This window comes from Peromyscus californicus, unplaced genomic scaffold (genome assembly GCF_007827085.1).
Source record: "Peromyscus californicus insignis strain IS unplaced genomic scaffold, ASM782708v3 Scaffold_5__1_contigs__length_169319896, whole genome shotgun sequence".
Classification (NCBI taxonomy): Eukaryota; Metazoa; Chordata; class Mammalia; order Rodentia; family Cricetidae; genus Peromyscus; species Peromyscus californicus.
Window position 1 is genome coordinate 113,432,778 of NW_026294573.1, and position 27,170 is coordinate 113,459,947.

Genomic DNA, 27,170 nt, shown 5'->3' on the forward strand with positions numbered 1-27,170 from the left:
GGCATACACCTTTTATTCCAGCACTCAGAGGACAGAAGCAGGCAAACCTCAGAGTTTGAGGACAGCCTCGTCTACATTGTTCCAAGGACAGCCAGGGCTATATAGTGAGACCATGTCTCAAAATAATAATAACAATAATAATATAGTAGCTCAATTTACGAAATTATTTACCTTCATTTGCATAAAATTAGAACTGAGTAATCAAGAGAGGTTTTGCTGAACAGTCAAGGCTGGTTACACCAGCCTGTGGCCCAGCTGCAGAGGGGCCGAGGCAGAAGGATCAGTGCACCCAGAGGTTCAAGACCAGCTTGAGTAACATAGAGACTCCACCTCAAAAGGCTGTTTTTTTTTTTTTCTTACTTTTTATTAAATGGATCTAACATAACCAATAAAACAGTGCTTATATATATGTATGTATACAAATATGTGTGTATATATGTGCTATACACATATATATGATAAATATCATCTTAAATATGAAAGACCATACTACTTTCAACAAGAGACTGTTCTGCTCCCAGAAAACTAAGCTGTAAGTCTGTTACCAAGTCATCAGCATGCAAACATGCTTTTAGGTTGGTAGCTGACATCCCTGAAGAGTGGGCTAGCAGTGGTTATAAATGACGCACTATCAACAGTGAAACACACAGTGTGCTTCATTACAAACTACGCCAGTCTGTTTGTTGAGTGCATACTGTATTTTAATCATCACCACAGCCCCACTGTTTTCATGAACTCTGTGTCAAAGCGAGTTGGCATACAGCCCATACATAATAGTATTGCTGTGGCTTCTAGTCATTTCGTATTTAAGGATCCAAAATATATTGTGTTCACAAAATAACACTTGGTAAATATTTATCAGCTTTGATTTATACTCCTTTGAAAACACTCCATCCTGGTCACTCACGCTAATCTCCATGACTACAGTTAGCAAAGACGGTGTGAGTCAGTCTGGCCACTACACAGAAGTACTTGACTCCAAAAGCAAAAAAGGCTGCCCGGCTCTACAAATCTTCACGTTCTCAACTCCTAAAACAAACAAAAATGTTCTAGTGCAGCCACTGTAGCCAGAAGTTTGACCTTTCTGTTTATGGTCACACTTGAGCATAAACACACAGCTACACAATGCATTAAGCTAACTCCCGAATCTAAGATAAAATACAAAACGAATGTGAAGATACATTGCAGTTCTAGTCACAGACTTGAAAACCTCACCATTCAGATGTAACTCCTGCGTCTTTGGAGGTCATTGTCACACGAGGCTTGAGGGAGTAGTCAGTATTAGCATATGAGTCACTACAGAGTGCATTTATGATCAGGAACGTGGGCCCTAGGTCATAGGATTGTTTCTGCCTATCCCCCAAAGAATCGCATGCTCTTGAAGTGATAGGCTTTTAAGGCACATTTCAACAAAAAACCATTATATAACCAGCTTAAAGATGGAAGCTCCACGTCTACCTGGTAGTTTTATGTGGTTTACCAGATAGGCAAGTGTCGTATCTTGAAAATAAAGTCTTATTAAAAACTCGATTCTCTGTCTGTTCAAAGAGAAATACTTTGTAAAAACTATTAAGAAAAGGAGCCAGGATACTAGCTTAGTAGAGAGCTGCCCAACATGCATGAAGCCCTGGATTCAATCCTCAGCACTGTACAAACCAAGCGTGCTGGCGCATCCCCGTAATCCCAGTACTTCAGGGAAGTGGAGGCAGGAGGATCAGAAGTTGGAGATCGTCCTTGGCCAGCCTGGGTTACCTCAGACCTTGTCTCAAAAGAGCAAACAAACTGTTCTCTCTCTCTCTCTCTCTCTCTCTCTCTCTCTCTCTCTGGTGTGTGTGGGATTAGACTCTTAAGAGCAGCCCACCTCCATCCAGCCTGTTGGCAAAGGCCCGTGAGGGAATAGCTCTGAAAATTAAGGAGAACAGAAACTTCTCTGGGACTCCAGACTCCTAACAACTCATTTGGGTCTCTGCACAGGGATTGTAAGGAAGGAGCCATGATGCCTTAATGATTACTAGAAACCTCCTTAAGACGGCACAGACTACTGGAGGGCTCAGATCACAGCTTCAGTCACCCATCTCATTTCAGTTACCAGCTTCAGAAGACCTGCCATGGCAAGGTGGCGCATACCTTCGATCCCAGCACTTGGGGGAAACAGAGACTTGAGACATGTGGATTTCTGAGTCTGACCAAGGACAGCCTGGTCTACATAGTGAGTTCCAGGACAGCCAGAGCTATAGAGACCCTGTCTCAAACAAAACACAGACATCCCAAAAACAAACACAGACAGACTTGGGGAAGGGGAAGCACGAAGATGGAAGATGACACTTAAAAGTGGGATTGGTGGGGCGGCAGTGGCGCACGCCTTTAATCCCAGCACTCGGAAGGCAGAGGCAGGCAAATCTCTGAGTTCAAGGTCAGCCTGGTCTACGCAGTGAGTTCCAGGATAGCCAAGACAGTTACATAGAGAAACCCTGTTTCGGAAAAAAAAAAAGGAAATGGGCTTCAGGGACAAGTTGCAAGAGCAGCTCTGATGTCCCCAGGAGACTCTGCTTTAAAAAGACCTTTTCTAGCGCCATGCACACCCGGCAGTGCTAACCTTTGGAATGGCTGGGTGCAGGGCTAGATTTAGGACTCTCAATTCCCTGCTCATCTAAAATAAAAAAAAAACAAAAACAAAACAAAACCACGGCTAACTTCTACCTTAGGCTGTCCTTTCCCACTGGCCACAAGCTTTCCTGCCTTCCGTCCTGCGGAGCAAGTTAGTAGTAAGCTGAACTTGGCAGGAGCAGGTGGAGGACATGAGGCATATTGTCACAGATGAAGTGGGATTCAGGTAACCAACGGAGCCACCAAGGACTAAACTGGATTGTGGAGACCAAAGATCTGCTCTACGCCGGTGGCCACGGAGCATCAACAACTGGTCCTGAGCAAAGACTTTAAACACAGCACAACACCAGGCCACTCACAGGAGCCAAATAAAACACAAGTACCAAGTGCATTTAGTCTGAGTGGCCATCTGCCTACATCCTGGGCAGGTACAGAAGGACCTCCAGAATTTGCCCCCCAACAAATCCATGCTATTTTTCCCTGTCTCCTCTAACAACATTCATAGTTCTTTATACTGACTGGCATCATTTTAGAAATCTGGTCCCAAAGGTTCATTAGAATAATACAGCGAAAAGAAATCACCTAGCTGAAGAAAGTGACTTCAAAGATGTGTGTTGAGGTAAAGAGCTTCCTAAAGACGGGTGAGTCGGGAGGCATGGCCACAGGGGTACAAACTTAGATGTAAGCCTGGTACTAACGTTTTCCTACAAAATTCCCATTTCCTACAAAACTCATTACAAACAGGAGAAGTTCTTATTGCTCCCAGCCCTGACCCACTCCTGCTGCACTGAGAAATGATTTCCCCCTCGATAATTGGTAGCAAAGATTCCCCAGTTTACAAAAAGTCATTAACAGTGTGTTACTTTGGATTAATTTCCGACTGCTACATGGACTACAGTATGCACGTCCTTGACACCATGTACAGAAAAGTTTAGAAAAGTCATCTTATCAAAGTTAACCTCAACAAGAAAAAAAAAACATGAAAAAAGTGCAAAATATGTACAGTTCCTGGCAGTTCTCACACGGGATTTTTCTATCGACATAAACGTTTACATTTACATAATGAAAGTACAGTGGGGTTCACTTTATTGTTATTGTACAGGTTTCTGCTTCGAAGTGCTTATTTTGTTTTAAAAAGAGAGTATTTTTTTTCCTTAACAAATCTCTGTCAGTGTCCCAGGCTCCTCCTTCCTTCCTGTAGTGCCGTGTGGCACCCTCATCGCACACGCATGCGTGGGTCCCGGCTCCCCTACAGCAGTACTCTAGGGGTCCCGTTGGGAGTAGTCCCTTTCTTCTTCTGCAACCGATTCTGGGCTTTCCGAGATTTCACCATTTTCATCCTCACCTCAAAAACTTCATGGATGGCCTTCCGGAAGCAGTGAAAATTATAGTCAATGAGGCCTGCAGGAGAAGACAGAAACACTTTTAAATGCACGCACGAGAAACAATCTGTCATTCCTGTCATCCGTGGCCAGTAGGGGGCAGCAGAGGTGCAGCCATCATGTAACAGGCCTAGGTCTCAGGAATGGTAGGTGCTCTTGCTGAAGACTATTCCAGAAGCTTCCAGAGGATTTGCCACATTTCCAAAGGTGTCTGTGCCCCCAAAAGATCTGAAAAACCACTAAACTGCACTAACTGCATCATTCAGATTAAAGACTAGTTGTAATTAAGATAAATCAGGGGCTGTCAAGACGGCTCATTAGGTGTGTTTGCCCTGCAAGCCTGAATGACCTAAATTCCACCCCCAAACACAATGAAGGTGGAAAGGGAGAACCAACTCCACACACTCTATAATAGAATAGCAATTTTTTATTATTATTTTCAAAAAGGGCTGGCTTCACAAGCCTGACAACCAGTGTTACATAGTGAAACCCTGTCTCAAAAATAACTAAATAAATAAGGTAGGGAAACAATAGAAAAAGACACCTCCAAACACATATGCATACACACACATTAAATATGAGCTGAGGGGCCAGGTGTTGGTGGCGTATGTGATCCCAGCACTCGGGAGGCAGAGGCAGGCAGAACTTCGAGGTCAAGGCCAGTCTGGTCTACAGAGTAAATTCCAGGATAGCCTGTCTTGCTGAAACTTTACACATGCCCATTTCCCTACATTCTTTAGTTATAACATAATTAAACTCAACAGCTAGGTTGCTAGTTAGTTTACTATATGCTACAAAACCTGCCTGTCATCAGAGATTGTGGTTTCGTAATAATTTACCAAAGATCTCTATGAACAATTCCTACTTGAACTTAGTTGCACACAGCCAGATGTTAAAATGAATGGCAGAGGCTGAAAGTGCAGCTGGATTTGTGCAGCGTGAAGCATTTAATCTTAGAAACGTTGTAGTGGAAACCCTGATACGACTTTTATTAGAGATTCCCCGGGAACAGACAGAAAACATGCACTATCCGAGCGGGAAGGACACGGTGGCATTTCTGTGTGGGACGCTTGTCAGTGTGCACAAGCTCGTTCCAGCTGGAAACTGCAAGACTGTCAGTTCCCAGGTCAAATGTTGTCAAAGGGAGCTCGAAGATTATTTACTACTTTTGCAACTTTTCAGTTAATTATAAAATTGGTTCAAAATAAACAAGTTCTCTAGCCTAGCGCAAATGTTCCTAAACTTTAGAACCGGCTGCCCACTGAAGTTATACATCTGTGTGGTCCTTGTTTCCCTTAGCTTCCAAAATCCACAGGAAATAAATACCAAGCAACAGTAAATGTGGGAAGAGATGCAGAATGTGAATGTGTGTGTGTATGCACACACCTAGCTCTACACGTCAAAGAGCCTAAGTCCACATCTTTTTTTTTTTTAAGTAGATTACAATTTAGTTACAACATTTCTCCCCTTTTCTTCCTCCTTGTTCTCCCTCAAATTCATGGCCACTTTTGTCACTAATTGTTACTTCATGTATATATGTATATACATGTATGTTCCCAAACATACCCTGCTCTGCTCTCTCCATATATGGCCACCTGTATGTTTATTTTCAGGGCCGATCATTTGGCATTGGACAACCAACTGGTGTGCTCGTCCCTGGGGAGGACCACCTCTCCTGCTCCCTAGCTAGCCCTCTATAGCCCCGACACAAGCTGGTGCTGTCAGATTTCAACAACGCCACTTACATTTTTTGGGTCTGAGTAAAATCTCCTGTACAGTGAGCGAGAAGAACGAAGTACAGGCCCTGTCTATCTTCATTTGTTGACAGGGGATGCTCAGTCAGTACTGGGACTGAACCTACAGCACCACACATGAGAGGCAAGCCTCTACCACCGTGTACTGGCTGAGTCCTGCTGCCTATCTTCCCAAAGGAAGCCCATAACCTAATAGATAAGCTGTTACTTCTGCCAGCAGATGGAAATAAGGAACAAAAGATGAACACCCTTCAGAGTTTTGAGAACAAATGACACAGAAGTCATTGGAAGCCACACAGCCTCAGGGGTGGACATGGAAATTTAAATGAAAAGCAACTTCCTGAAACAGTAAAATTCAGGATTGATAAGGATAGGGCAAACTGGGCATATTAACCATAGAGTCTGAAAGATATTTTGTTAATAGTCACTGGAAGCCACCAAAACAGGCCTAGCCTTTTGAGCTGAGGAATCCCACCGGTGCTGTTGGTGGAGTGGGGGCGGGGAGCAAGTGCCCACAGGATGCTCCCTGGGCACGCTGGTCTGCCAGTATAGCCAAAAGGTGAGTTTCAGCTTCAGTGAGGGACTCACTGAGCTTCAGTGAGGAACTCTGTCTCAAGGGCATAAGGCAGAGTGACAGAGGAAAACACCTGGCCTCTGTCCGCTCTTGGGCATCCACACATATGGATGCCCACAAAGACACCACATACTATACATGCATACACCACACCTAACACATGCAAATACCACATATACCACACGAATACACCACATACAACACACACATACACCACACATATATACAACATATACCACACAAATACACTACATACACCACACATATATACCACATATACCACACGAATACACCACATACAACACACACATACACCACACATATATACCACATATACCACACGAATACACCACATACAACACACACATACAACACACATATATACCACATATACCACACGAATACAGCGCATACAACACACACATACACCACACATATATACCACATATACCACACGAATACACCACATACAACACACATACACCACACATATATACCACATATACCACACGAATACACCACATACACCACACATACACCACACATATATACCACATATACCACACGAATACACCACATACAACACACACATACACCACACATATATACCATACGAATACAGCGCATACAACACACATATACACTACAGAGAGAACACAAACTGGCTTTGTTACAGTGAAACCATCCCAACAGTGCAGCCAGTTTTGTTGAGAATGAAGGGATAAAGTAAAGAGAGGGAAAAAAAATCTCAGAAATGTAACACGAGGCTTAGCTCGGATACAAAGTTTCATCTTGTTCCTTATATTTTCCTTAATTTTGGAACAAGTTTATCATGAGCACTCATCGCTCACAGGACAGCAGAAGCTGCTGCAGCAGCGGCTGTAACCACTCGCGTTTCCTGGCTCGCCTTTGCGACGTTTAGCTCTGCATTCTGTACCATAGGAGATCAAGCCCAGGCCTCTGAGCAGATGGACAAGCTCTGAGCCACCCACAGCACTGTTAGCAGTCGTAAACTACACCCTAGCTACACGGCCCTAGCCACGCTGGCATCATTGAAAAGTTTTCAAAAATCAGTTAATTGTTTTACTTAAACTATACACACATACCCCTCACCAACTGAACTTGACCCTTACAAGTCACGTTTAGAGCAGTATTGGTCATTCCTTCACTGTGTGCATCATGACACCATCCCTGCCATTTGAACACCAAGCAGACAAATGCCATCTACCTCTGTAATGGGGAGAGCGACGGTCACATGGTTTACCAAACACCTAGCACTGTGGCCCAGGGACAGGCCCCGTCTGCAACACAGGCGAAGAAACCCTTTCCTGGTGCAACAGCCTGGCAAAGTAACAGCTGAGGCCCATGGAGGATCTGGTTCCGTTTCCACCTTATCCCTCTCGGCTGCACACCGGGGCCAGGCACACCGGGGCCAGGCACACCGGGGCCAGGCAGGTCCAGACGCCAGCTCCATCATGCAGGCTCGCCTCGGCCAAGGAACTAAAGCCTAGAGGCTTTGCGGGCATGCCGTGTCTACACACATCCACCGGGCAACAGAGGCAGCATGAACCGAGGCAGTCCTTTGAAATCACACCGAAAGTTACCTTTTCTCTCAAAGCTTTCCTCTCTGACAAAGCAAACGAGCGCCAAGAACTTTGTCACCTCTTTTAGATAAAGGACTGTTGTGTTATTCAGCTTTATAATGGCTGTGGACTCCTTGTCATACGGGGCTCCTGCTCCATCTTCTTTGAGACTAAACGGAGACAGAAACCAGAATGTATTTGACCTTCAAGAAAGAACTCCAAATCGCAACCCAGCGACAGACCCCCACACAGAAAACTATCCCCCGAGTAGGCTGTGTGTGCTTGGAGTGCCTTTGGGTAGAAGACCTCGGCAGCCCAGGCGCGGGAGGCGTAGCGGCTCTCACAGTCACTCCCTTACCAACACAGTGAGTGGGTACTGCGGCAGCTGGGCACCTCTCTAGGTGCCTGAGGAACAGGAGCGGAGGTAGAGGAGAGCCCTCGTGCCTCTGCAGCCAAAGGCATCTTGTTTGTACATACAGGAGAACAGTTAGGCTGCCAGAAGCAAAGGCAAAGACTTCCAAAGAGAGTCCAAACAGACCGGACAGAAAAATGCAGGGCTTGACTTGGGCCAGGGGAAAAAACTGCTAGAAAACAGAATTAACAAGCTGTGGATAAGCCGGGCAGTGGTGGCGCAAGCCTTTAATCCCAGCTCTTGGGAGGCAGAGGCTGGTGGATGGATCTTTGTGAGTTTGAAGCCAGTCTGGTCTACATAATGAGTTCCAGGACAGTCAGAGCTACACAGAGAAACCCTGTCTCAAAAGAAAAAACAACAACAAAAAACCCCAAAACAAACAAAAAAAAAGAGGCTGTGGATGTCGGTCAGTGATAGCACCCTTGTCTAGCATAGGTGAGTCCCTGGGCTTTGGCTTTAAGTTAAGATCTAAGGCAGGCTTCCAACGGGTCAGGCAAGCGCCCTCTCACTGAGCTCGAATCCCTGATCCCAAGCTAGATTATTTTTTATGCTTGTCATAAGTAGGTATTGCTCTTACCACCACAACAAAGTAATACAGCACACAAAATGGAAGAACCAAAAAAATTACAAGAAGAAATTGGTGAAGTTTTGCAACTGAAATTGTTGTACAGTTCACTTTATCATCTACAAGCAAGGAAAACATGTGAAGGTGGAATACGTGTGAGTGTGTGTGAGTGTGTGTGTGTGTGTACACATGCATGTGAGTGTGTATGTTGGTGTGTGTGTTTATGTGTGTGTCGAGCTGCTAACTATGCAGAGCCTCAGCTGAGAAAGTCCTGTGGTCTCTAGTAGGCAGCTGAGAAAGTGCAGTAAGACCTCCTGTCCCCAGGCCACCTGCTTCCTGGGCTGCCCACAAGGGCCCTAGCCTCTACCCACATTCCAGCTCCCACTTTGCTGGTGACTGAGCTGGCTCACAGATGCTCCAGTAAACTGAGTGTCTTAGGGTGACTACTGCTGTGACGAAACACCAGGACCAAACAACTTGGGGAGGAAAGGGTTTTTTTGGCTTACACTTCCGTATCATTGACCATCAACGAAAGAAGTCGGGACAGGAACTCAAACAGGGCAGGAACCTGGAAGCAGGAGCTGATGCAGAAGACATAGAGGGGTGTGGCTTACTGGCGTGCTCCCCATGGCTTGCTCAGCCTGCTTTCTTAGAACCTAGGACCACTAACCCAGGGATGGCACCCCCACAATGGGCTAGACCCTCCCACATCAATCACTAATTAAGAAAATGCCTTTCAGGCTTGCCTACAGTCAATCTTATGGAGGTATTTTTCTCAATTGAGGCTCCCTCTTCTCTGCTGACTCCAGCTTGAGTCAAGTTGACATAAAACTAGCAAGCATACTGAGGAAACTCTAGAACCCACAACCCACTGTGATCCAAACAGTTCTTACTGGATCCGGTGGGTTCTCAGAACACCAGCACTCTACTACAGAAAAGCCATCTCTGGCAAAGTCCAACCCCCTCTCTCCTCCTGTTTGCTTTAGCTGGTGAAAGTTCCTCTGATTAACATCATTTACCCAAACAACTCGCCACTTACGTCTAATTACCATATGGCACAATAATGAAATGCCTATCATTAACTATGTGCCAGATATTTGTGCTGTTCACTGTACCTGATTGCCACAGCAACTGAGACTGTGATCGGACTCACTCAGCTTCCAGGCCTCATTCAAGGTCATCCATTTACTGCTTTAAAATAAGAGACTGCCACAGGGTCCTAACCATGAGGAAGGTCTACTTGTAAAGCTAGATGTCCTTGTCTGATGCAAAAATAAATTATGGCAAGTACAATTTATCTAGGCTCTATCAGGGCAGGAACAGTGTGAGCCTACTAACAGTGTTTTCATTCTCACCGCAGTCTTGGGGGTCAGCATGTCACGTGGACACATGACATGCTGACATGTGCATGAATGTATATGCGACAGAGGTAACAGAAAGTCTCACAGGATGGGCAAAGAATTTTCAGATGGTGGAAGACAGGAGCAGCTAAGCCTGAAACTTCTAGAAGCCCACAGAGCAGGCTGAATGTCAGGTGGTGTGAGGCAGAGAAGAGCAGGAGGAACGCAAGGTCTGAGAGAGCAGCTAGCCACGTGCTGACAACCTCAGACAACAGCTCGCTCACACTCCAACTGTACAAACGTGCACGGCAGACTCCCAAGCATGGTGATTGCTTCCGTCTTTAGTAATACAACTTTCTCCGCTCTCGAATATTATTTTAAGCATATAGGAAGCTTGGGTTTCTATGATGTTAAAGCCATAATAAAAACTAGTAGATGTCATTTGCCCAGTATTATAATTCTCCACTACCCAGACAATCAAAATCAAATTTTTAAAAATACCGAGGCGGTATTTTCTGTAACAGGATAATGGAAATGTTCTCAACAGCTTGTGGGTTTATTTTAACCCATGGGGTGCACTGGGTGGACAGGTTTTCCAGCATCAGATCATGATCATTTAGACCAGGGTTCAAAGTCTGCTCTTTTCCTGCTGACAGTAGATCAGCTGCTAGAAATTTCACCGTTCTAAAGTTCATTTCTGCATTTGTAAAACAATTCCTGCCTCATGGAACAGCTGAGAATTAAATTAGATGTGCAACAAAGTTTTAATCATATAAGGCATTTGCTCAACAATTACCTGTTTTTTCTGGCATGTTAAGTGTTCTATTTCTAGATCCCAGTCACTTAAAACAAAAGTACAAAAGTCAAGTGAGTAAATGCAAAGATGTCCAGAAACTGTGAAAGGGAAGGTGGGGAGGTGGTCTTCCCTCCCTCCTCCTCCTCCTCCTCCTCCCTTTTCTGCATCGCTGAGGGCTGATCTCAGGACTTGTTTCATAACTAAGCTGCATCTCCAGCCTGGGGAAGGATAGCACAGTTACGGCCTTTAAGAATATTAGGGGGCAGGGAGGCGGTGGCACTCGCCTTTAACCCCAGCACTCGGGAGGCAGAGCCAGGCGGATCTCTGTGAGTTCGAGGCCAGGCTGGTCTACAGAACAAGATCCAGGACAGGCACCAAAACTACACAGAGAAACTCTGTCTCAAAAAAACAAACAAAAAAAAGAATATTTTATTTGGGGAAGGGGAAAGCATAATCAGAATATATTGTCTGAAAAAAAAAAACTTGTTTCAATTACAATAAAAAGAATGTTTTGCTTACCCGTAAATACAAGAGATGTCAATCACCACGTCTATCATATCGCAGCAGAGCTCGTAAGTCTGCATGTCCACTGGAGTACTGTCAGTTGCAATATAAATCTTACTGACCACATCAAACAGGAACGCCTTTTCAATTCCAGAATTCTGAGGGGGGAAAGACATGCTTTAAAGTAACAGCTACCTTGCTTTTGGATCTTGACCTTGATATCCTCCCTATGCTAATTCCCTGCCAGGTTCCACCCTCCTGAATACTTAAGGGAAGTTCCTTGTCTGTGTATCCTGAATAATGGGCGTTAACAGCTTAGATGCAAGATTGTAAAACATCAGTAGCAAAATTCTGCCCTCTGGGGTTCTCCCATTGTGCTGTAAGCCTGTATTTAAGACCTCCTCCCTCCTTCAATAAATGACATTTGGCATTTAAAATTAAAAAAAAAATATATATATAATTGAATGAATACTGCGAATGTAATCTATGAATACCACAAATGTGATTAATATCATGAGTGTAATTAATGAATATCATGAGTGTAATTTAAAAAAATAAAAAAATATATATTGTATGAAAATCTCAAAAATAAAAATAAACAGTGTATTAAAACAAAAAAAAAAGAAAGAAAGAAAGAAAGAAGCCAAGTTAAGGCTGGGCATTCATAATTAAGAAAAAAAAAAAGTAACAGCAAGTTCAGACCGATTCATGGTCACATAAAAAATGGTATTCCATTCCACTAGTCAGGGAAGGGACGGCGAGGGGAAGGAAGAGCAGCTTGGAGGGTGGGGTGGATGAAAGCACAACACAAGCCTCCTGAACTGTCCCAGTGAAGCCTTCTAATCTGTACAGTGAGCAGACAACAAGTTTATAAGAGAGTGATTTCCCTAAAGACTTAAAAAAAAATTATATGACATCCCCAATGCCGTATATAAGTAAGCTAAAACTATTAGGAACTCCTGTTGTACCATTTTATTGCAATTTAAACTTTACTTGTATAATCTTATGATGGATTTGAAAAAAAAAATGAAAGGCAGAATCAGCCTAAGTTATCCTTGGTGAACCACTTGGACAGTGTTGGCTAACTCTTGGCCTGGCCATTTGTAGGACTCACGGCTCATCACTCACAGAGCGTTAAATCTGTGGATTTTCAAATACAGATCTCATTGGGAGAACCAAAGCATTTTAAAGAAATTTTCTCTCACTTGTTTATGTATTTTTGTTCGGAGGTAGTTAGGACACACAACAGTACAGATGGTGTGGAGGTCAGAGGACCTTTGGGAAGGAACTGGCTCTCTCCTTGTTCCGTGTGGTCCGGACTGGACTCTGGTGGTGGGGCTTGGCAACAGGAGCCTTTGCTGTACCAACGTGCTGGCCCCCAAACCAAGATTTCCGCTTCATACCCAAGGTAAGGTTCCGTTAATACCGATGATTGCCTCACGCTTGAATAAGCAATTCAAGTACACCAGGGAAACATACATTTCCAGAGTTAAAAATCTAAAGGTTCGCCGGGCGGTGGTGGCGCACGCCTTTAATCCCAGCACTCGGGAGGCAGAGCCAGGCGGATCTCTGTGAGTTCGAGGCCAGCCTGGGCTACCAAGTGAGTCCCAGGAAAGGCGCAAAGCTACACAGAGAAACCCTGTCTCGAAAAACCAAAAAAAAAAAAAAAATATCTAAAGGTTCTAAAACAAAATGTAGAAGTAGTCTTCAAGAGTGAGTTCACAAGGCCAGCCAGGGCTACATAATGAGACCCTGTCTCAAAAAATAAGTAAGGTAGGAAAACAAAAGAGAAAGACATCACCAAATACACATGCGTACACACATTAAATACGAACTGAGGGATCGGGTGTTGGTGGCGCACATCTTTAATCCCAGCACTCAGGAGGCAGAGGCAGGCGGATCTCTGTGAGTTTGATGCCAGCCTGGTCTACAGAGCGACATCCAGGACAGCCAGAGATACACAGAGAAACAACAACAACAAAAAAGAGTGATAGAACAGTGGCCCTGAAATGCAGGCAGGTATTATAACTTCTTACTCTATTTTTTTTTTTTTAAGATTTATTTATTTATTATGTATACAGCATGTATGACTGCAGGCCAGAAGAGGACACCAGATCTCATTACAGGTGGTTGTGAGCCACCATGTGGTTGCTGGGAATTGAACTCAGGACCTCTGGAAGAGCAGCCAGTGCTCTTAACCTCTGAGCCATCTCTCCAGCCCCCACAACTTCTTACTCTTGCAGTGTGGCTCTAGAATTCTGCAAATGACTTGGGCAGGATCACACCATCTACTTACTGAGATAAAGATATTCAGCAGGTTCTCCAGCGTCGGGAGCTGGGGGATCAGTTTCTGGACCACTTTACTGAAGGCTTCAAATATAGAGTGGTCATAGATGCTTGTCAGATAGAAGCTGAAAGAGAAGGCAGAGTTTCATCAGGCTCCCTCTGACTCTGTCTGCCACTAACGGCAGTAATCTTATGTACAATTGTAACACACACACAAGCACTAGCCCCCCTCAGAATTCATAATGGCCTTGGTCAAAAACAAGTGTGTCCTAACAGGAAGCCTCTTTCCCTCCCTGGTGCCAGAGCCATGCCCCGTCTGCACTGACCGGCAAGCTTTGGAGTTTGGCTATCCTTATCCATGTGAGCATCCTTACATTCTACAAGAGACTCTGCACTCATCTCCACACAAGCCTATTGCCCAATCAGTAGCTTTTAAATTACTGATACTGAAGCACGCCATTTTCTTCGTCTTCCAATCTGCGAAGTCAATGATTATGCACTGTCCTACCCCACAAAATAAATGGGAGAAGTTTTCCTCTGAATTCCTATCCTAATGATTTTAAGCCTCACCTGTTTGAGGTTATAAGTACCATCCTATTAGCAGGAACGAGTATTTAGCACCAGTTAGCATGCTGGGTTAGAGTCACGGCTTTTGTTGTGTTTCTCATATGAGACGAGAAGCTTAGCTTTGACAATTTGTTGAATACAAAAGTAAAACAAAACACTATTTTCACCGAAGGTTAGCATTTAGCAAGTGCGAAACATCTTTCATCCTATCCCAGCACAAAACAGGTAAATAAGTAAATCCACACCATCCATGCTGCCCACACCCTGCCAGCCGTGGTGACAGAAAGCCAAGCACACTTGCTCCAGCCTTTCTTAGGACCCACACCCTAAGGGGTGTCGGCTCTTACCTCAGATGAATTTTTTCTAATCCAGCATCTGCAAGGTCATCGTTTGCCCTCTGGTGAATGTCTCTTTGGGTTTCAATTTTGTGATCATCTGACAGACCGTCCACTTTATGAATAAACACCTCGAAGTTGATGTCAGTATTCACTTTGTAGGCCCTGGTCACTGTGAGGTGGAGCCTGGCCAGTGCTTCCATATAGTCATCCTGGAACGAAGTTCATGCCTTCAGCTTTGTTTCAGAACATTCTATACACACTCATCACCTGGAAACACATAGCTACAATCTCCAAAAATATTTTGCCAAATTCCCAACACCCCTGAGGAAAACAATTCCATCATCACAGACTTCAAGTATACAAACCTGGGTTTGTTAACACAGAGATGAGAAGCTGAGAAAACGCAGCTGTTTGGGTGGTCACAGTGTAGGTTGTTGATAATCATAAAGACAGGAGCTGGAATTCCAGGAAAAGAAACTAGACCAACACCTAGGTCTTCCGTGAGATAGGACGCCTCCCAGCTTCCTAAGGCTCTCAAGGACTGTGATGGAGACTACAGATGGAGACACAGGCTAGGTAGGAGGATGGGAAGGAGTTTAATACTAATCCAGAGAACTCAACAAATCACCACCTGCAGCCCTCCTGCTGGCTTTTGTGACTGAGTCACATGAGAAGTCAGCTGAGCCATACCTGCCTGTCTCCATGATCTCCAGGACTGCTCAGTGCTACAATGCAGAGGTGTGGAGACTTCCCCCAAAGCACAGCTGTGGTTGCCTGAGGCTGGGCACTGAGGGCACAGAAGTGAAAAGGCCCCAGGGAACCCAGAGGGTGGAAAGATCCTATGTCTTCAATGTGGGCTGGTTACATGGGAGGTATATTTGTAACCTCTTAAAGTATGTCCTTGAAAGGAGTGCATTCAAACATGTTACCACTTACATCTTTAACTAAGGAGAAAGCCCATTTTAAGGGGCAGGACTGTGAGCAAAGTTACCCAATATTCAAAGAAAATATTAGAATATGCTAAACAACCCTGTCAAATGTATAAAACTAATTACACTAACAGACTTTATTTTGTTTTGTTTTTTTTGAGACAGGGTCTTTCTACATAGGCCTGGTTGTCCTGGAACTATGTAGACCAGGCTGGCCTCAAACTCATAAGAGATCTGCCTGCCTCTTTGCTTCCCAAGTGCTGGCATTAAAGGTGTGCCACCACACCCGGCTCACACTATCAGATGAAACAGTATACAGCCTTAATGTTTGAAAACGAGGCACTGGAGGGCCTGGAGAGAGGCTGGGCAGTGAGAGCATATACTGCTCTCACAGACGACTCAGGTTCAGTTCCCAGCATCCACATGGGGAGGCTCATCATACCTGTAACTTCAGAAGCAGGGGACCTACACCCTCTTCTGGCCTTCTTTGGGCACCTGCCCTCATGTGCGCGTGCGCGCGCGCGCACACACACACACACACACACACACACACACACACACACACACACACAGACATACGTATAATTAAAAATAAGTAAATCAATGAGGGCCTGGGAGGATAGTTTAGGTGGCAGTGTGCACCTTCCCTAAAAGACCCGAAAAACTAAAAATGACATGGAAAGGAAGGAAACGTGGGGTCCAGTGGGACAAGCCTGCAACCCTAGCTGTGCAGCCAGGCAAGGTAGGAGATCACAAGTGTGAGGCCAGCTTGGTCAGTTTAGTGAGCTCTTACCTCAAAACAAAAATTGTAAAGGCTCAAGAGTGTGGCCCTGTGGCCGAGCACTCGCTTAGCACACACAGACTCTGGGTTCACCACAAGTACCGTAATCACTAGAACAGAGGATTACAGATGCCCAACCATTATGTTCTTTTCTCTTTCGTGTGTGTGTGTGTGTGTGTGTGTGTGTGTGTGTGTGTGTGTGTGTGTGTGTGTATGCGTGCATGTGTGCACCCACCCTTGCTCTATCACTCTACCTGATTCTGTGACAAGGTCTCTCATCGAGTCTGGAACTACTCTGACAGTGAGCAAGCCCCAGCGACCTTCCTGTCTCTGCTCTGCCCTGCAGCGCTGGGCTTCCTAGCTTGTGTGGCACCTGGGGCTTTTTTGTACTGAAGCTGGGATTTGAACTAGATCCTCAGGTGCTCAGGCTTGTACAGCAAGCCCTCTTACTTGCTGAGCCATGGCTCCAGCACCCCCATTCTGTTTGCTCTTGCCGTCTATGACAACACTAAGGAAAAGACACTCTAGCTTCTCCTCTGCTGTTTGCTTTAGGAGTTGTACGGCAGGCCATCGTCGCTCCCGCTCCCACAGTGACCGGGAACGCCAGGTCCGCAGGAGTGGGAGGAACAGCTACAGGAGATGTGGTAGACTCTGAGTTCTCTGCAGAGCAGGCGTCAAGCATTTAGTTCATGGGAAATCACTTGGGCTTCCTTCTTCTTTCCTTCACAAGGTTCTGTGAAAACACCTTTTCTTTCTAGAAACTGTGACGGTGAGGTATTCTGGGGAAACAATATGTGGTTTCAGACCACACATGCCCTGCTTAGACATGAGAAAGGAGGGGGCGGGAGGCAGCAGGATGGCTCAGTGCATAAAGGCACACCACCTGCAAGCCTGATGGCCTGAGCTGGAGCTCTGGAACACGTGTAAAGGCAAAAGGAGGGAACTCTGCAAAGTTACACACACATCACACACACACAACTTAAAAAACAAACCTTAAATCAGGTATGGTGGCTCAAGCCTTTAATTCCAGCACTTGGGAGACAGAGGCAGGTCAATCTATGAGTTAGAGGCCAGCCTGGTCTACATAGTTGAGTTCCAGACCAGCCAGGGCTACACAGTGAGATGTTGTCTCAAAAAACAAACAAACAAACAAACAAACAAACAACGTAGCCAGTTGTGGCGGTGTACATCTTTAATCTCAGCACCTGGGAGGCAGAGGCAGGAGGATCTCTGTGAACCTGAGGCCAGCCTGGGCTACAGAGAGAGGTCCAGGCCACCCAGAGCTTAGTGAGATGTTGTCTCAAAAACAACTGTCAAAAAGAGAAAAAAGCTTGATAATGCTTATTTTCAACAGGAAGGGAGGGGCAGGAGGGACAGAGAGCAGCAAAGGACGGGTGCATGGGGGGGGGGGGGGGGCTCCTGGAAGTCAGGGTTTCCTCTCCCCATCCCAAGAACGTCGGGTAAGATCCCTGCAAACACTTTTTACACACTGCTGCCACCCGATGATTATTAGGTCTGGAAACCACTTAGTTAATCTATAATTTTTTGTGTGTGTTTTTTAATGTGTGTGAGACATGCTGGAAGGTATGTCTGTGCACCACGTGCATGAAGTGCCCTCAGTATCTAGAAGAGAACACTGGATTCCCTGGAACTGGAGTTGCAGAGGGTTGGGAGCCACTATGTGGGTGCAAAGAATCAAAGCTGGGTCTTCTGCCAGAGTAGCAAACGCTCTTAACTGCTGAGCCATCTCTCAAGCCCCTTATTTATTAATTTTAGTAAGAGCACTCAATGCTTTTTCCTTTGCGTGTGTGTGGCCGGAGGTCAAACTCAGGGTATTAGGTACAGCAGGCTAGTGCTCTGGGCAACACTCTCGACCCATCCACTCATTTTCACATTTATTTATCGGTTTGTTTGTTTGGGTGTATGTGTGTGCATACACATGGGTATAGAGGCCAGAGGGCAACTTGCAGGAGTCAATTCTCTCTTTCCACCATGTGGATCTTGGGGATCAAACTCATATAGTCAGACTTGACAGTGAGCATCTTTTTCCAGTGAGCCATTTCATCAGCCCCTCACCTAGTGATTTCAGTAAGTGTTACTTGAGTCTGGGCATGGTGATGCCATGACTTTAACCCCAGCAATTGGGAGGCAGGGGCAGGCAGATCTCTCTGAGTCTGAGGCCAGCCTGGGCTACAGAGTGAGTATCAGGACAGTCTGGGCTATGTAGAGAGACCTTGTGGGGGGGGGGGGGCGGTGATGAGGGGGGACAAGATGCTCATGCCTGTAATCCCAGCATTCCCTAAGGTAGGAAGGCTGCTGTGAATTCAAGTCCAGCTTGAGCAACAGTTAAGACGTTGTCTCAAAGAAAGAAAAGGTATGAAAAAAGGAAAAAGGGGGGGAAGGAGGAAGAGAGAAGAAGAGAGAGGAGGAGGGAAGATCTTTCTCAAACATTATTAGATTTTCCTGTGACCTGCAGTAAATTAACCCCCCCGCCACACACCCACACACACAACAAGAAACACAATTACCAACCTAACTGAAAAGCCTGCTTTATGTTTAAATAAAATTGCCTAGCTGAAAATAAGCAACTTTGGGCTGGAGAGATTGTGGTGGTCAAGAGCATTAGCTTGTCCAGCAGAGGACCAGAGTCCAGTTCCCAGGACCTAAGTGGGGCAGCTCACAACCACCTACAATGCTGCTTCCAGGAGAGCAGACACCTCTGGTCTCTGCAAGAACCTGCACTCATGTGCACGGACCCACACCCTGGGACACACGTACACACAAAGACCCACATACCAGGACACACATACACATGCAGACCCCCACACTGGGACATATGTACACATGCAGACCCACACACTGGGACACACACACACACAGGTACACACACAAACCCACACACCGGGACACACACATGTGCACATGAAGACCACACCCTGGGACACATGTACACATGCAGAACCATACACCGGGACACACACATGTACACTCGCAGACCCACACCCTGGGACACATGTATACATGCAGACCCATACACTGAGACATACACACATAGGTACACATGCAGACCCACACACCGGGACACACACAGGTGCACACACAGACCCACACACCAGGACATATGTACCCCTGATTAAAAATAAAATAAACAGCCGGGCGGTGGTGGCGCACGCCTTTAATCCCAGCACTCGGGAGGCAGAGCCAGGCGTATCTCTGTGAGTTCGAGGCCAGCCTGGGCTACCAAGTGAGTTCCAGGAAAGGCGCAAAGCTACACAGAGAAACCCTGTCTCGAAAAACCAAAAAATAAATAAATAAATAAATAAAATAAAATAAATAATGAAAAGTAAAAATGAGTAAATATACCTATTTGTGGCTAACTTACAGCCATATCATAAATGCCTTATTCGGATCTGCATTGGAGCTGCTATACAGCACAGTATGGTAACTGAGTATTTACCAAGCCATCATCCGAAATGATCTGTAGCTCTGGTTGGAATGCGCTTACTCATGGGCAGCCACTTAAACAGCTACAAAAACACATGGGCTGACTCCAGGGAAGAGAGTTCCCTGCCCTGTACTGTGCATGCACTCGCCACTCCCGGGCCCCAAGCACCTTGATTTACAGTGCTGGCAGACAGACAGGGAGACAGGTCAGAAAACAGGTCAGTACAAGTTGGAGTACCAGGAGAGCAGCTCCCGACAGCCCAGGCATGTGAAGGGTCTATGCACAAGCTGTGGGGGGGAGCTGATGAACCCACCATGGGTCTGGCATTGGATTTCAGTCTCTCCCTCTACAGACCTCCCGCTGAAGAAGAAGGAACCCCTGCATCTCAGAGCTGGTCACACAGTGCAGCCTCCTGGAACAAGGCTTTGCTAAAGTTGCTCCTGGAAGGCTGACCGGACGGGACGGCAGGGGCACTTTATGTCAGGGAACTCCCCGACCCTCACTCTAGGCTGGATTTGGCATTCCCTAGAGAACCGCTCCCTTTAGGCCTGGGAAAGCCTGAAGGCGGCACCACAGTCTCAGACACCCTCTAAGGCCCCAACCCCACACACCTTCCCCAGCACTGGCCAGCCTGGTCTCCCTTCCTCCTCTTCCCACTGAGCCCAGTGGCAAGGCCCCAGTTGGAGAGGATGGAGAGAATGGCCAATGGCTGGGGAACGGGGCTCCTCACCAGTCAAGGGCTCCCTACTCTTCGCTTACAACCAAGTTGAAGGAAGACTACACAGAACTGTTAATAAACTACTAAAAACAATTTTTATGACAGAAAATCAGATCATGTAGGAGACACAATTTAGAAGGATTTAAAATTCTTGTGCAAAATGTTATGACAAAACTCACTCTGTATTCCCAACTCATCCATATGAACACATTTCTCGGTACTCACAGCTATAGGAGCAAAGAACGAAAACAGAACTGCAGATTCAAACACAGATGTGAACTGTGGAAAAATCAATCAAATATCCGTCTTCCTACCAGATACCTACCTCACATTTTAACAGTCATCTACAAAATACATACAAGAGTTATAGTAATCAAGTATATACTGCTAAGAATAATTTGAATCAAGGGCTGGAGAGATGACTTAGTGGTTAGGAGCACTGGTTGCTCTTGCAGAGGACCCAGGTTCACTTCCCAGCACCCACACGGCAGCTCACAACTGTCTGTAACTCCAGTTCCAGGAGATCCCACACCCTCTTCAGGCCTCTGAAGGCACCAGGTATACAGGTAGTTCACAGACATACACACAGGTAAAACACCCATACAGATAAAATAATAAATTTAAGGGGCTAGAGAGATGGCTCAGAGGTTAAGAGCACTGGCTGTTCTTCCACAGGTCCTGAGTTCAATTCCCAGCACCCACATGGTGGCTCACAACCATCTATGAGATCTGGTGTCCTCTTCTGGCCTGCAGACATACATGCAGGCAGAACACTGTACACATAATAAACAAATAAATCTTTAAAAATAATAATAATTTAAAATAATACTTTGATTCAGAAGAAAATTTTCACTTAGAATTCTGTCTACTTTGAAAATAAATACTGTAATATGTAGCCTTCTAAGTAAACGTTTACTGCAGAGAACCTGTCATCATCCCACACGTCTTCTGGGATCTGCCCTTCATCTATGAGGTTTCCCAGGTGTCTTAGTTTCTATTGCTGTGAAGAGACACCATGACCACGGCAACTCTTATAAAGGAAATCATTTAAATGGGGCTGGCTTACAGTTTAGAGGTTCAGTCCATTATCATCGTGGTGGGATATGGAGACGTGCAGGCAGACATGGTGCTGGAGAAGGAGCTGTGAGTTTTACATCTTGATATGCAGGCCAATGGGAAGTAGTCTGAGATACTGGGTGTGGCTTGAGCATATGACACCTCAAAGCCTGCCTCTACAGTGACACATTTCCTCCAACAAGGCCACACCTCCCAATAGTGCCATTCCCTATGAGCTTATGGGGGGCCAGTCACATCCAAACTACCACACCAGGTTATGATCTTATGGGTTAAGGGAGTTTGCGCTATGACAGGACAGGGAACCTTTTCTGCTGCAGAATCTGAAGGCTCTGAGAAATCCTTGTCTGACAGAAGGACCTATTGCGGATTTGAAAACCTAAACCACTGGGCCCAGTATGACTCAGCTGGTAAAGGTGCTTGGCTCAGACCTAACAACCTAAACTTGATCCTCTGACCCCACAAGGTGTGGGAGAGAAGACTCTGAAGAGATGCCCTCCGATCTCTCTTACACACACACACACACACACACACACACACACACACACACACACGAGCTATGGTGAATGAAAGCTTGCACACACATTTGTATGTGCATCGCATCACACACACACACACACACACACACACACTTTTACAAGAACAAAAACCACTGCAAATGGCTATGGGGAGGTAGGCAGGTGCTGCCTGTGGTGAGGCTCTGTGTACCTGGGAGTCGATGACAAAGATCAACGCTCCTGTTCCCCGGAAGATCATCTCATAGTCGAAGGTCGGGTCAAAAAAGTCAATCTGCCCCGGGAAGTCCCAGATCTGGAAGTTGACAAAGGAGCTGTTGGACACGTCCTCCCTACAGATCTTGTTGGTGCTCTCCAGGAACAGGGTCTCGCTCGGGGACATCTTGTGAAAGACAACTTTCTGTATGGATGACTTGCCGCTCCTTCTGAGACCCATGAGCAGGATTCTGGGCTTCACCTCCGTGCTGAAGGGGTCACTGAAGTCCAGAACTGGAGAAACCACAGAAAAGGATGGGGTGAGTCCTTCACAGCAGCTAACGGGGAGTTCTGCCTCCACCTCAGATGGTCTGTCACTCAGATACTGCTTTTCCAGTGTCACCTCTACCATTAGTGAGGGGGACAACGTGGGGACATAAGAACCCTGAAAACTGCCCCAGCTTCCTCACACATCCCTGAAGGGCAGAGTCCCAGTGTATGGCTCAGCATCCCAAGCAGGGACGCTGGAATAAAAAAAGCAAAGGCTTCCTAGGGCTCACTGCCTAAAAAAGAACTCAGGTCTCTAGCCACACCCTCCTCTACATGGCCGTCAGAGTCTCTAGGTTCTTGGTAACCCTCTCCTGGCTGGAACCCTTGTGGGTCTCCCAGCCTAGAACATAGGCACAGGCCAGGGACCTCCGACTCGGACTTGAGAGAGCACAGGAGACTCAGACCTCTCTCCAGGACTGTCCACGTCGGCTTCCGTCATCTGGTAAGATAACCACGGACAGCTATTAACGTTTAAACCAAATGAGGCTGGAGAGAGGGCTCTGTGGCCGCTCCTACAGAACTGGAGTTTGGTCCCAGCACTCCAGTCAGGCGGCTCACTGCGCCAGCTCCAGGGGATCCAACCTTCTCCTCCAGACTCTGTGGGAACCACATTCTTGTGCATGAACCCTCACTCAGACACACATATGTATGCCTAATTTAAAAAATAAAAACAAAATCTTCCTTCAAAAAGAGAATCAGCTTTAAAAATCTGTAATCAATGACAATAATAAACACGTCTCAGGTCTGTTATAATCGTTAAATGAAATCAAGGACCTAAATTAATTAAGACTCAAGCAGGCGTGGTGGTACACGCCTATAATTCCAACACCTGGGAGGCCAAGTCAGGAGGATCACGAGGTCTAGGCTAGTCTGAGCTACAAGGCATGAAGACTCAATCAGCCAAGGATCTGGGCCAACTGGTCATCTATACGCAAAGACCCTTACCTGAGACTGAACACAGGTTAATTCAAAATGGACCAAACACCTCAACCTAGGAGCTAAAACTAAGCTCTTAGGGAGAAACGTAGACAGACATCTTAGAGACCTTAGATTAGGCACCTTTGATCTCAGCACTCAGGAGGCAGAGACAGGCAGGTTTACGTGAGCTCAAGGCCAGCCAGAATTACATAGTGAGTCCTCTGTCTGTCTGTCTGTCTGTCTGTCTCTCCTTTTCAGCTTCTCCAATTGCTGAATTGGTAACAAACACCAAATACTTGAATGTTTACCTATGGACTTGAAGACTTTGTTTTTCGTTTTTTTGAGCAGAGTCTCACTATGTAGCCCCTGGAACTCACTATGCAGACCCAGTTGGCCTCAAACTCACAGATACTATGTACAGGATTCGAAGCACATCTCTGTTTAAGAATTATTTAATTACATTTCTTCATGGTGGGGAGGGGGGCATGGCGTGCATGTGGAGGTCGGAGGACAACCTGAGCCAGTTCTCTCCTCCTTCCATGTGGGCCCAGGAGGCAAATTCCACCTTAAGCATCAGCTCACCCCCTCCACACACCTTGCTCTCACCATGCCCCTCCCCCACACCATGGCTGCACAGTCGTTGTCGACCACGTGCCCGTCCCCCGTCCGTCCCCCCCCACCACCCCCGTTCAACAACCAGCTTCCATACATGATACAAGTTGTAATCTAGGGGAGGAAATACATCTAAAAGGCATTAGCTTCCTTCCTCATTCCTGCATGCTCTCACAGGACTGCCATGACAAGTCTGCCTCAGGAAATCAGAGCAAACAGGACTTAGGTCACATGTTAGTGCCTTCCCAAACTGAATTCCTAAAACCAGAAGAAGAGTATACATTCTAGACAGTAGCCAAACCCAAACCCAGAACTCAGTTATGAGAAGCCCCTAAGCAATACAAGCACAGATGGGAGAGGAGCCCGCAGGCCTGGGAAACCGGGGTGTAGTCGTTCTTACTGCAGCTCATGGGAACTAAAACCGTCGGAGGCAGAACCTGCCATCTCTCTTCCAGACATTCCCTCAAATGGCAAACATGTGAGAAATGTTCCGATTGAGATGCTGACTGCAGAAGAGCATGCAGGCTCGATGGATGGGAGCAGCAAGCTCACGACAGAATCAGAGCAGAGCCCCCAGTTACAAAGGTGGAATCTAAAGGAAAGAACGATCATCATCTCAGAGCATGCGCAATCCAGGGAAAGGGACATGGAGGTTCTGGAAATAAACATACTGTGGGGACAAGGCAGACAGGATGAAAGGTGGACTCAACCCAGACAAGGAGGGGAAGGAAGAACTGGTAAAGAGGGAGAAAGCGCCGCCTTTAATCCCAGCACTTGGAGGCAGAGGCAGGCAAATCTCCGAGTTTGAGGCCAGCCTGGTCTACAGAGCAAGTTTCAGAGCCAGAGCTACACAGAGAAACCCTGTCTCGAAAAACCAAAGGAGAGAGAGAGAGAGAGAGAGAGAGAGAGAGAGAGAGAGAGAGAGAGAGAGAGAGGAATGTGTAAAATAAACATTAGTGGCATCAGGAGTAAGACTCAGAAGTCCTGCTATCTACCAAAGAAGTCCCCAAAAGGGCAGAGCACAGCCACCTGTGCCTACAAGCCCAGTGCTCAGGAGGGACCAGTTTAAGGCCATTTTGGACAATATGAGGCCCTGCCTCAGAGAAACAAAAAGCAGCAGGGGTTGGGCTTGCTGTTCAGTGGTAGCGCACCTGCCTTGCATAGAGAGCCCCCACCTCCGTTCAACCCCCAGCAAAGCAAGACAGCAGAGCAGGACTAGTCCTTCCAGCAATGAAGACAGCAGAGCAGGACTAGTCCCCCAGCAAAGCAAGACAGCAGAGCAGGACTAGTCCTTCCAGCAAAGCAAGACAGCAGAGCAGGAGTAGTCCCCCAGCAATGAAGACAGCAGAGCAGGAGTAGTCCCCCAGCAATGAAGACAGCAGAGCAGGACTAGTCCCCCAGCAATGAAGACAGCAGAGCAGGAGTAGTCCCCCAGCAATGAAGACAGCAGAGCAGGACTAGTCCCCCAGCAATGAAGACAGCAGAGCAGGACTAGTCCCCCAGCAATGAAGACAGCAGAGCAGAGTAGTCAGCAGGACTGAACAGTGCAATGAGCCCTCCCCAAGTGCAGAGAAAGACAAAGTAAATAGATCCACTAAATAGAAATGTAAAACACTGAGAACAACAAAACCCTTAAAACCATCAGGAGGGGCTGGAGGGGTGCCTCAGTGGTTAAGAGCACTGACTGCTCTTGAAGAAGACACAGGTTCAATTCCCAGCACCCACATGGCTCATTACTGTCTGTAACTCCAGTTTCCAGGGCAACTGACATCATCTTTAGGCTTCTGTGGGCACCAGGTACACATATAATACACAGATATCCATGCAGATAAACCACTAATGCACATCAAAAAAATTAAATCTTAAGAAAAATGAAAGCATATGTCCATCCAAAACTTGTACAATGGGCTAGAGAGATGGCTTGGCAGTTAAGAGTGCATACTGTTCTTACAGAGGATCCAAGTTAAGTTTATACCACCGGTAACTGCAGCTCCAAGGGGATGCAGTGCCTCTGACCTCTACAAGCACCCGAGTGTGTGTGAGTGTGTGAGTGTGTGTGTGTGTGTGTGTGTGTGTGTGTGTGTGTGTGTGCACGCACACTCTCTTAAAAAAACTTGCACAAAAAAGCACATCTGGGCCGGGTGTTGGTGGTGCACGCCTTTAGTCCCAGCACTCAGGAGGCAGATGCAGGAAGATCTCTGCGAGTTTGAGGCCAAACTTGTCTACATAGAGAGTTCCAGGACAGCCAGGGCTATGCAGAGAAGCCCTGTCTTGAAAAAAAAAAACAAAACAAAACAACCTCATCCCTACTATCCCTACTTTATCCATAATACTCAAAAACTGAGAACAATTCAAATGTCTACCAACAGGTAAATGGATAAGCAAATCATAGCATATCCTAGCAATACAAAGAATTAAGCAGCGACCGGTGCTTGCTAGTATGCACAAAGTTCCAAGCTGGATTGTCGGCACAGGAAGGGAGGCAAGGAGGAAGTCGTTGGTGCTCACTGATGAACTGCAGAAAAGGATTCAGTTCTATTTTTTCCTGACATTCTGAAACAATATAAACTAACATACAATGGCACACAAGACCTCGGTGGCTGCCTGGGGTCAGGAGCAGGGGTGGAAGAGACCCCAAGGGGATAGGGCGACTTTGCAGTGGACATGGTGGATGGATATTTCCTTTACACTGTGGTGCTTTCAAAACCATATCAAATGTGTACTTATTTTTGCAAATTGTACTTTAATACAAGCTATTTTAAAAACGAAATCCCAAGGAAAAGAAATTGAATGAGCTCTGGTTGCTCTTATTTCTACCTCCCAAACAACAAGTGTTAGATGGCAGCAATGCCCCGGGGCCAGCCTAGGGAGCAGAAGTGCTGGGGATCAAACTCAGGTCATCAGGCCTGGCAGCAAACACCTTTATTTGTCCACTGGCCTCATCT

The 27,170-nt window shown here is 46.2% G+C and overlaps 1 protein-coding gene across 2 annotated transcripts in view; it reads right to left on the reverse strand.

The window, feature by feature from the left end:
* Window positions 1-679: 679 nt before the first annotated feature.
* Window positions 680-27,170, reverse strand: part of Rragd (Ras related GTP binding D) — a 39,668-nt gene continuing 13,177 nt past the window's right edge. The window contains exons 2-8 of one of the 2 annotated variants that reach the window (XM_052716571.1): window positions 22,364-22,659; window positions 14,718-14,917; window positions 13,814-13,928; window positions 11,533-11,675; window positions 9,384-9,458; window positions 7,922-8,070; window positions 680-4,008 (exon numbers count right to left, since the gene is read on the reverse strand). In XM_052716571.1, coding sequence (XP_052572531.1) covers window positions 3,857-4,008; window positions 7,922-8,070; window positions 9,384-9,458; window positions 11,533-11,675; window positions 13,814-13,928; window positions 14,718-14,917; window positions 22,364-22,659 — 1,130 coding nt within the window. In that variant the 3' untranslated portion in view covers window positions 680-3,856. The remainder of the gene's footprint in view (window positions 4,009-7,921; window positions 8,071-9,383; window positions 9,459-11,532; window positions 11,676-13,813; window positions 13,929-14,717; window positions 14,918-22,363; window positions 22,660-27,170) is intronic. The other variant, XM_052716572.1, reaches the window with a different exon arrangement.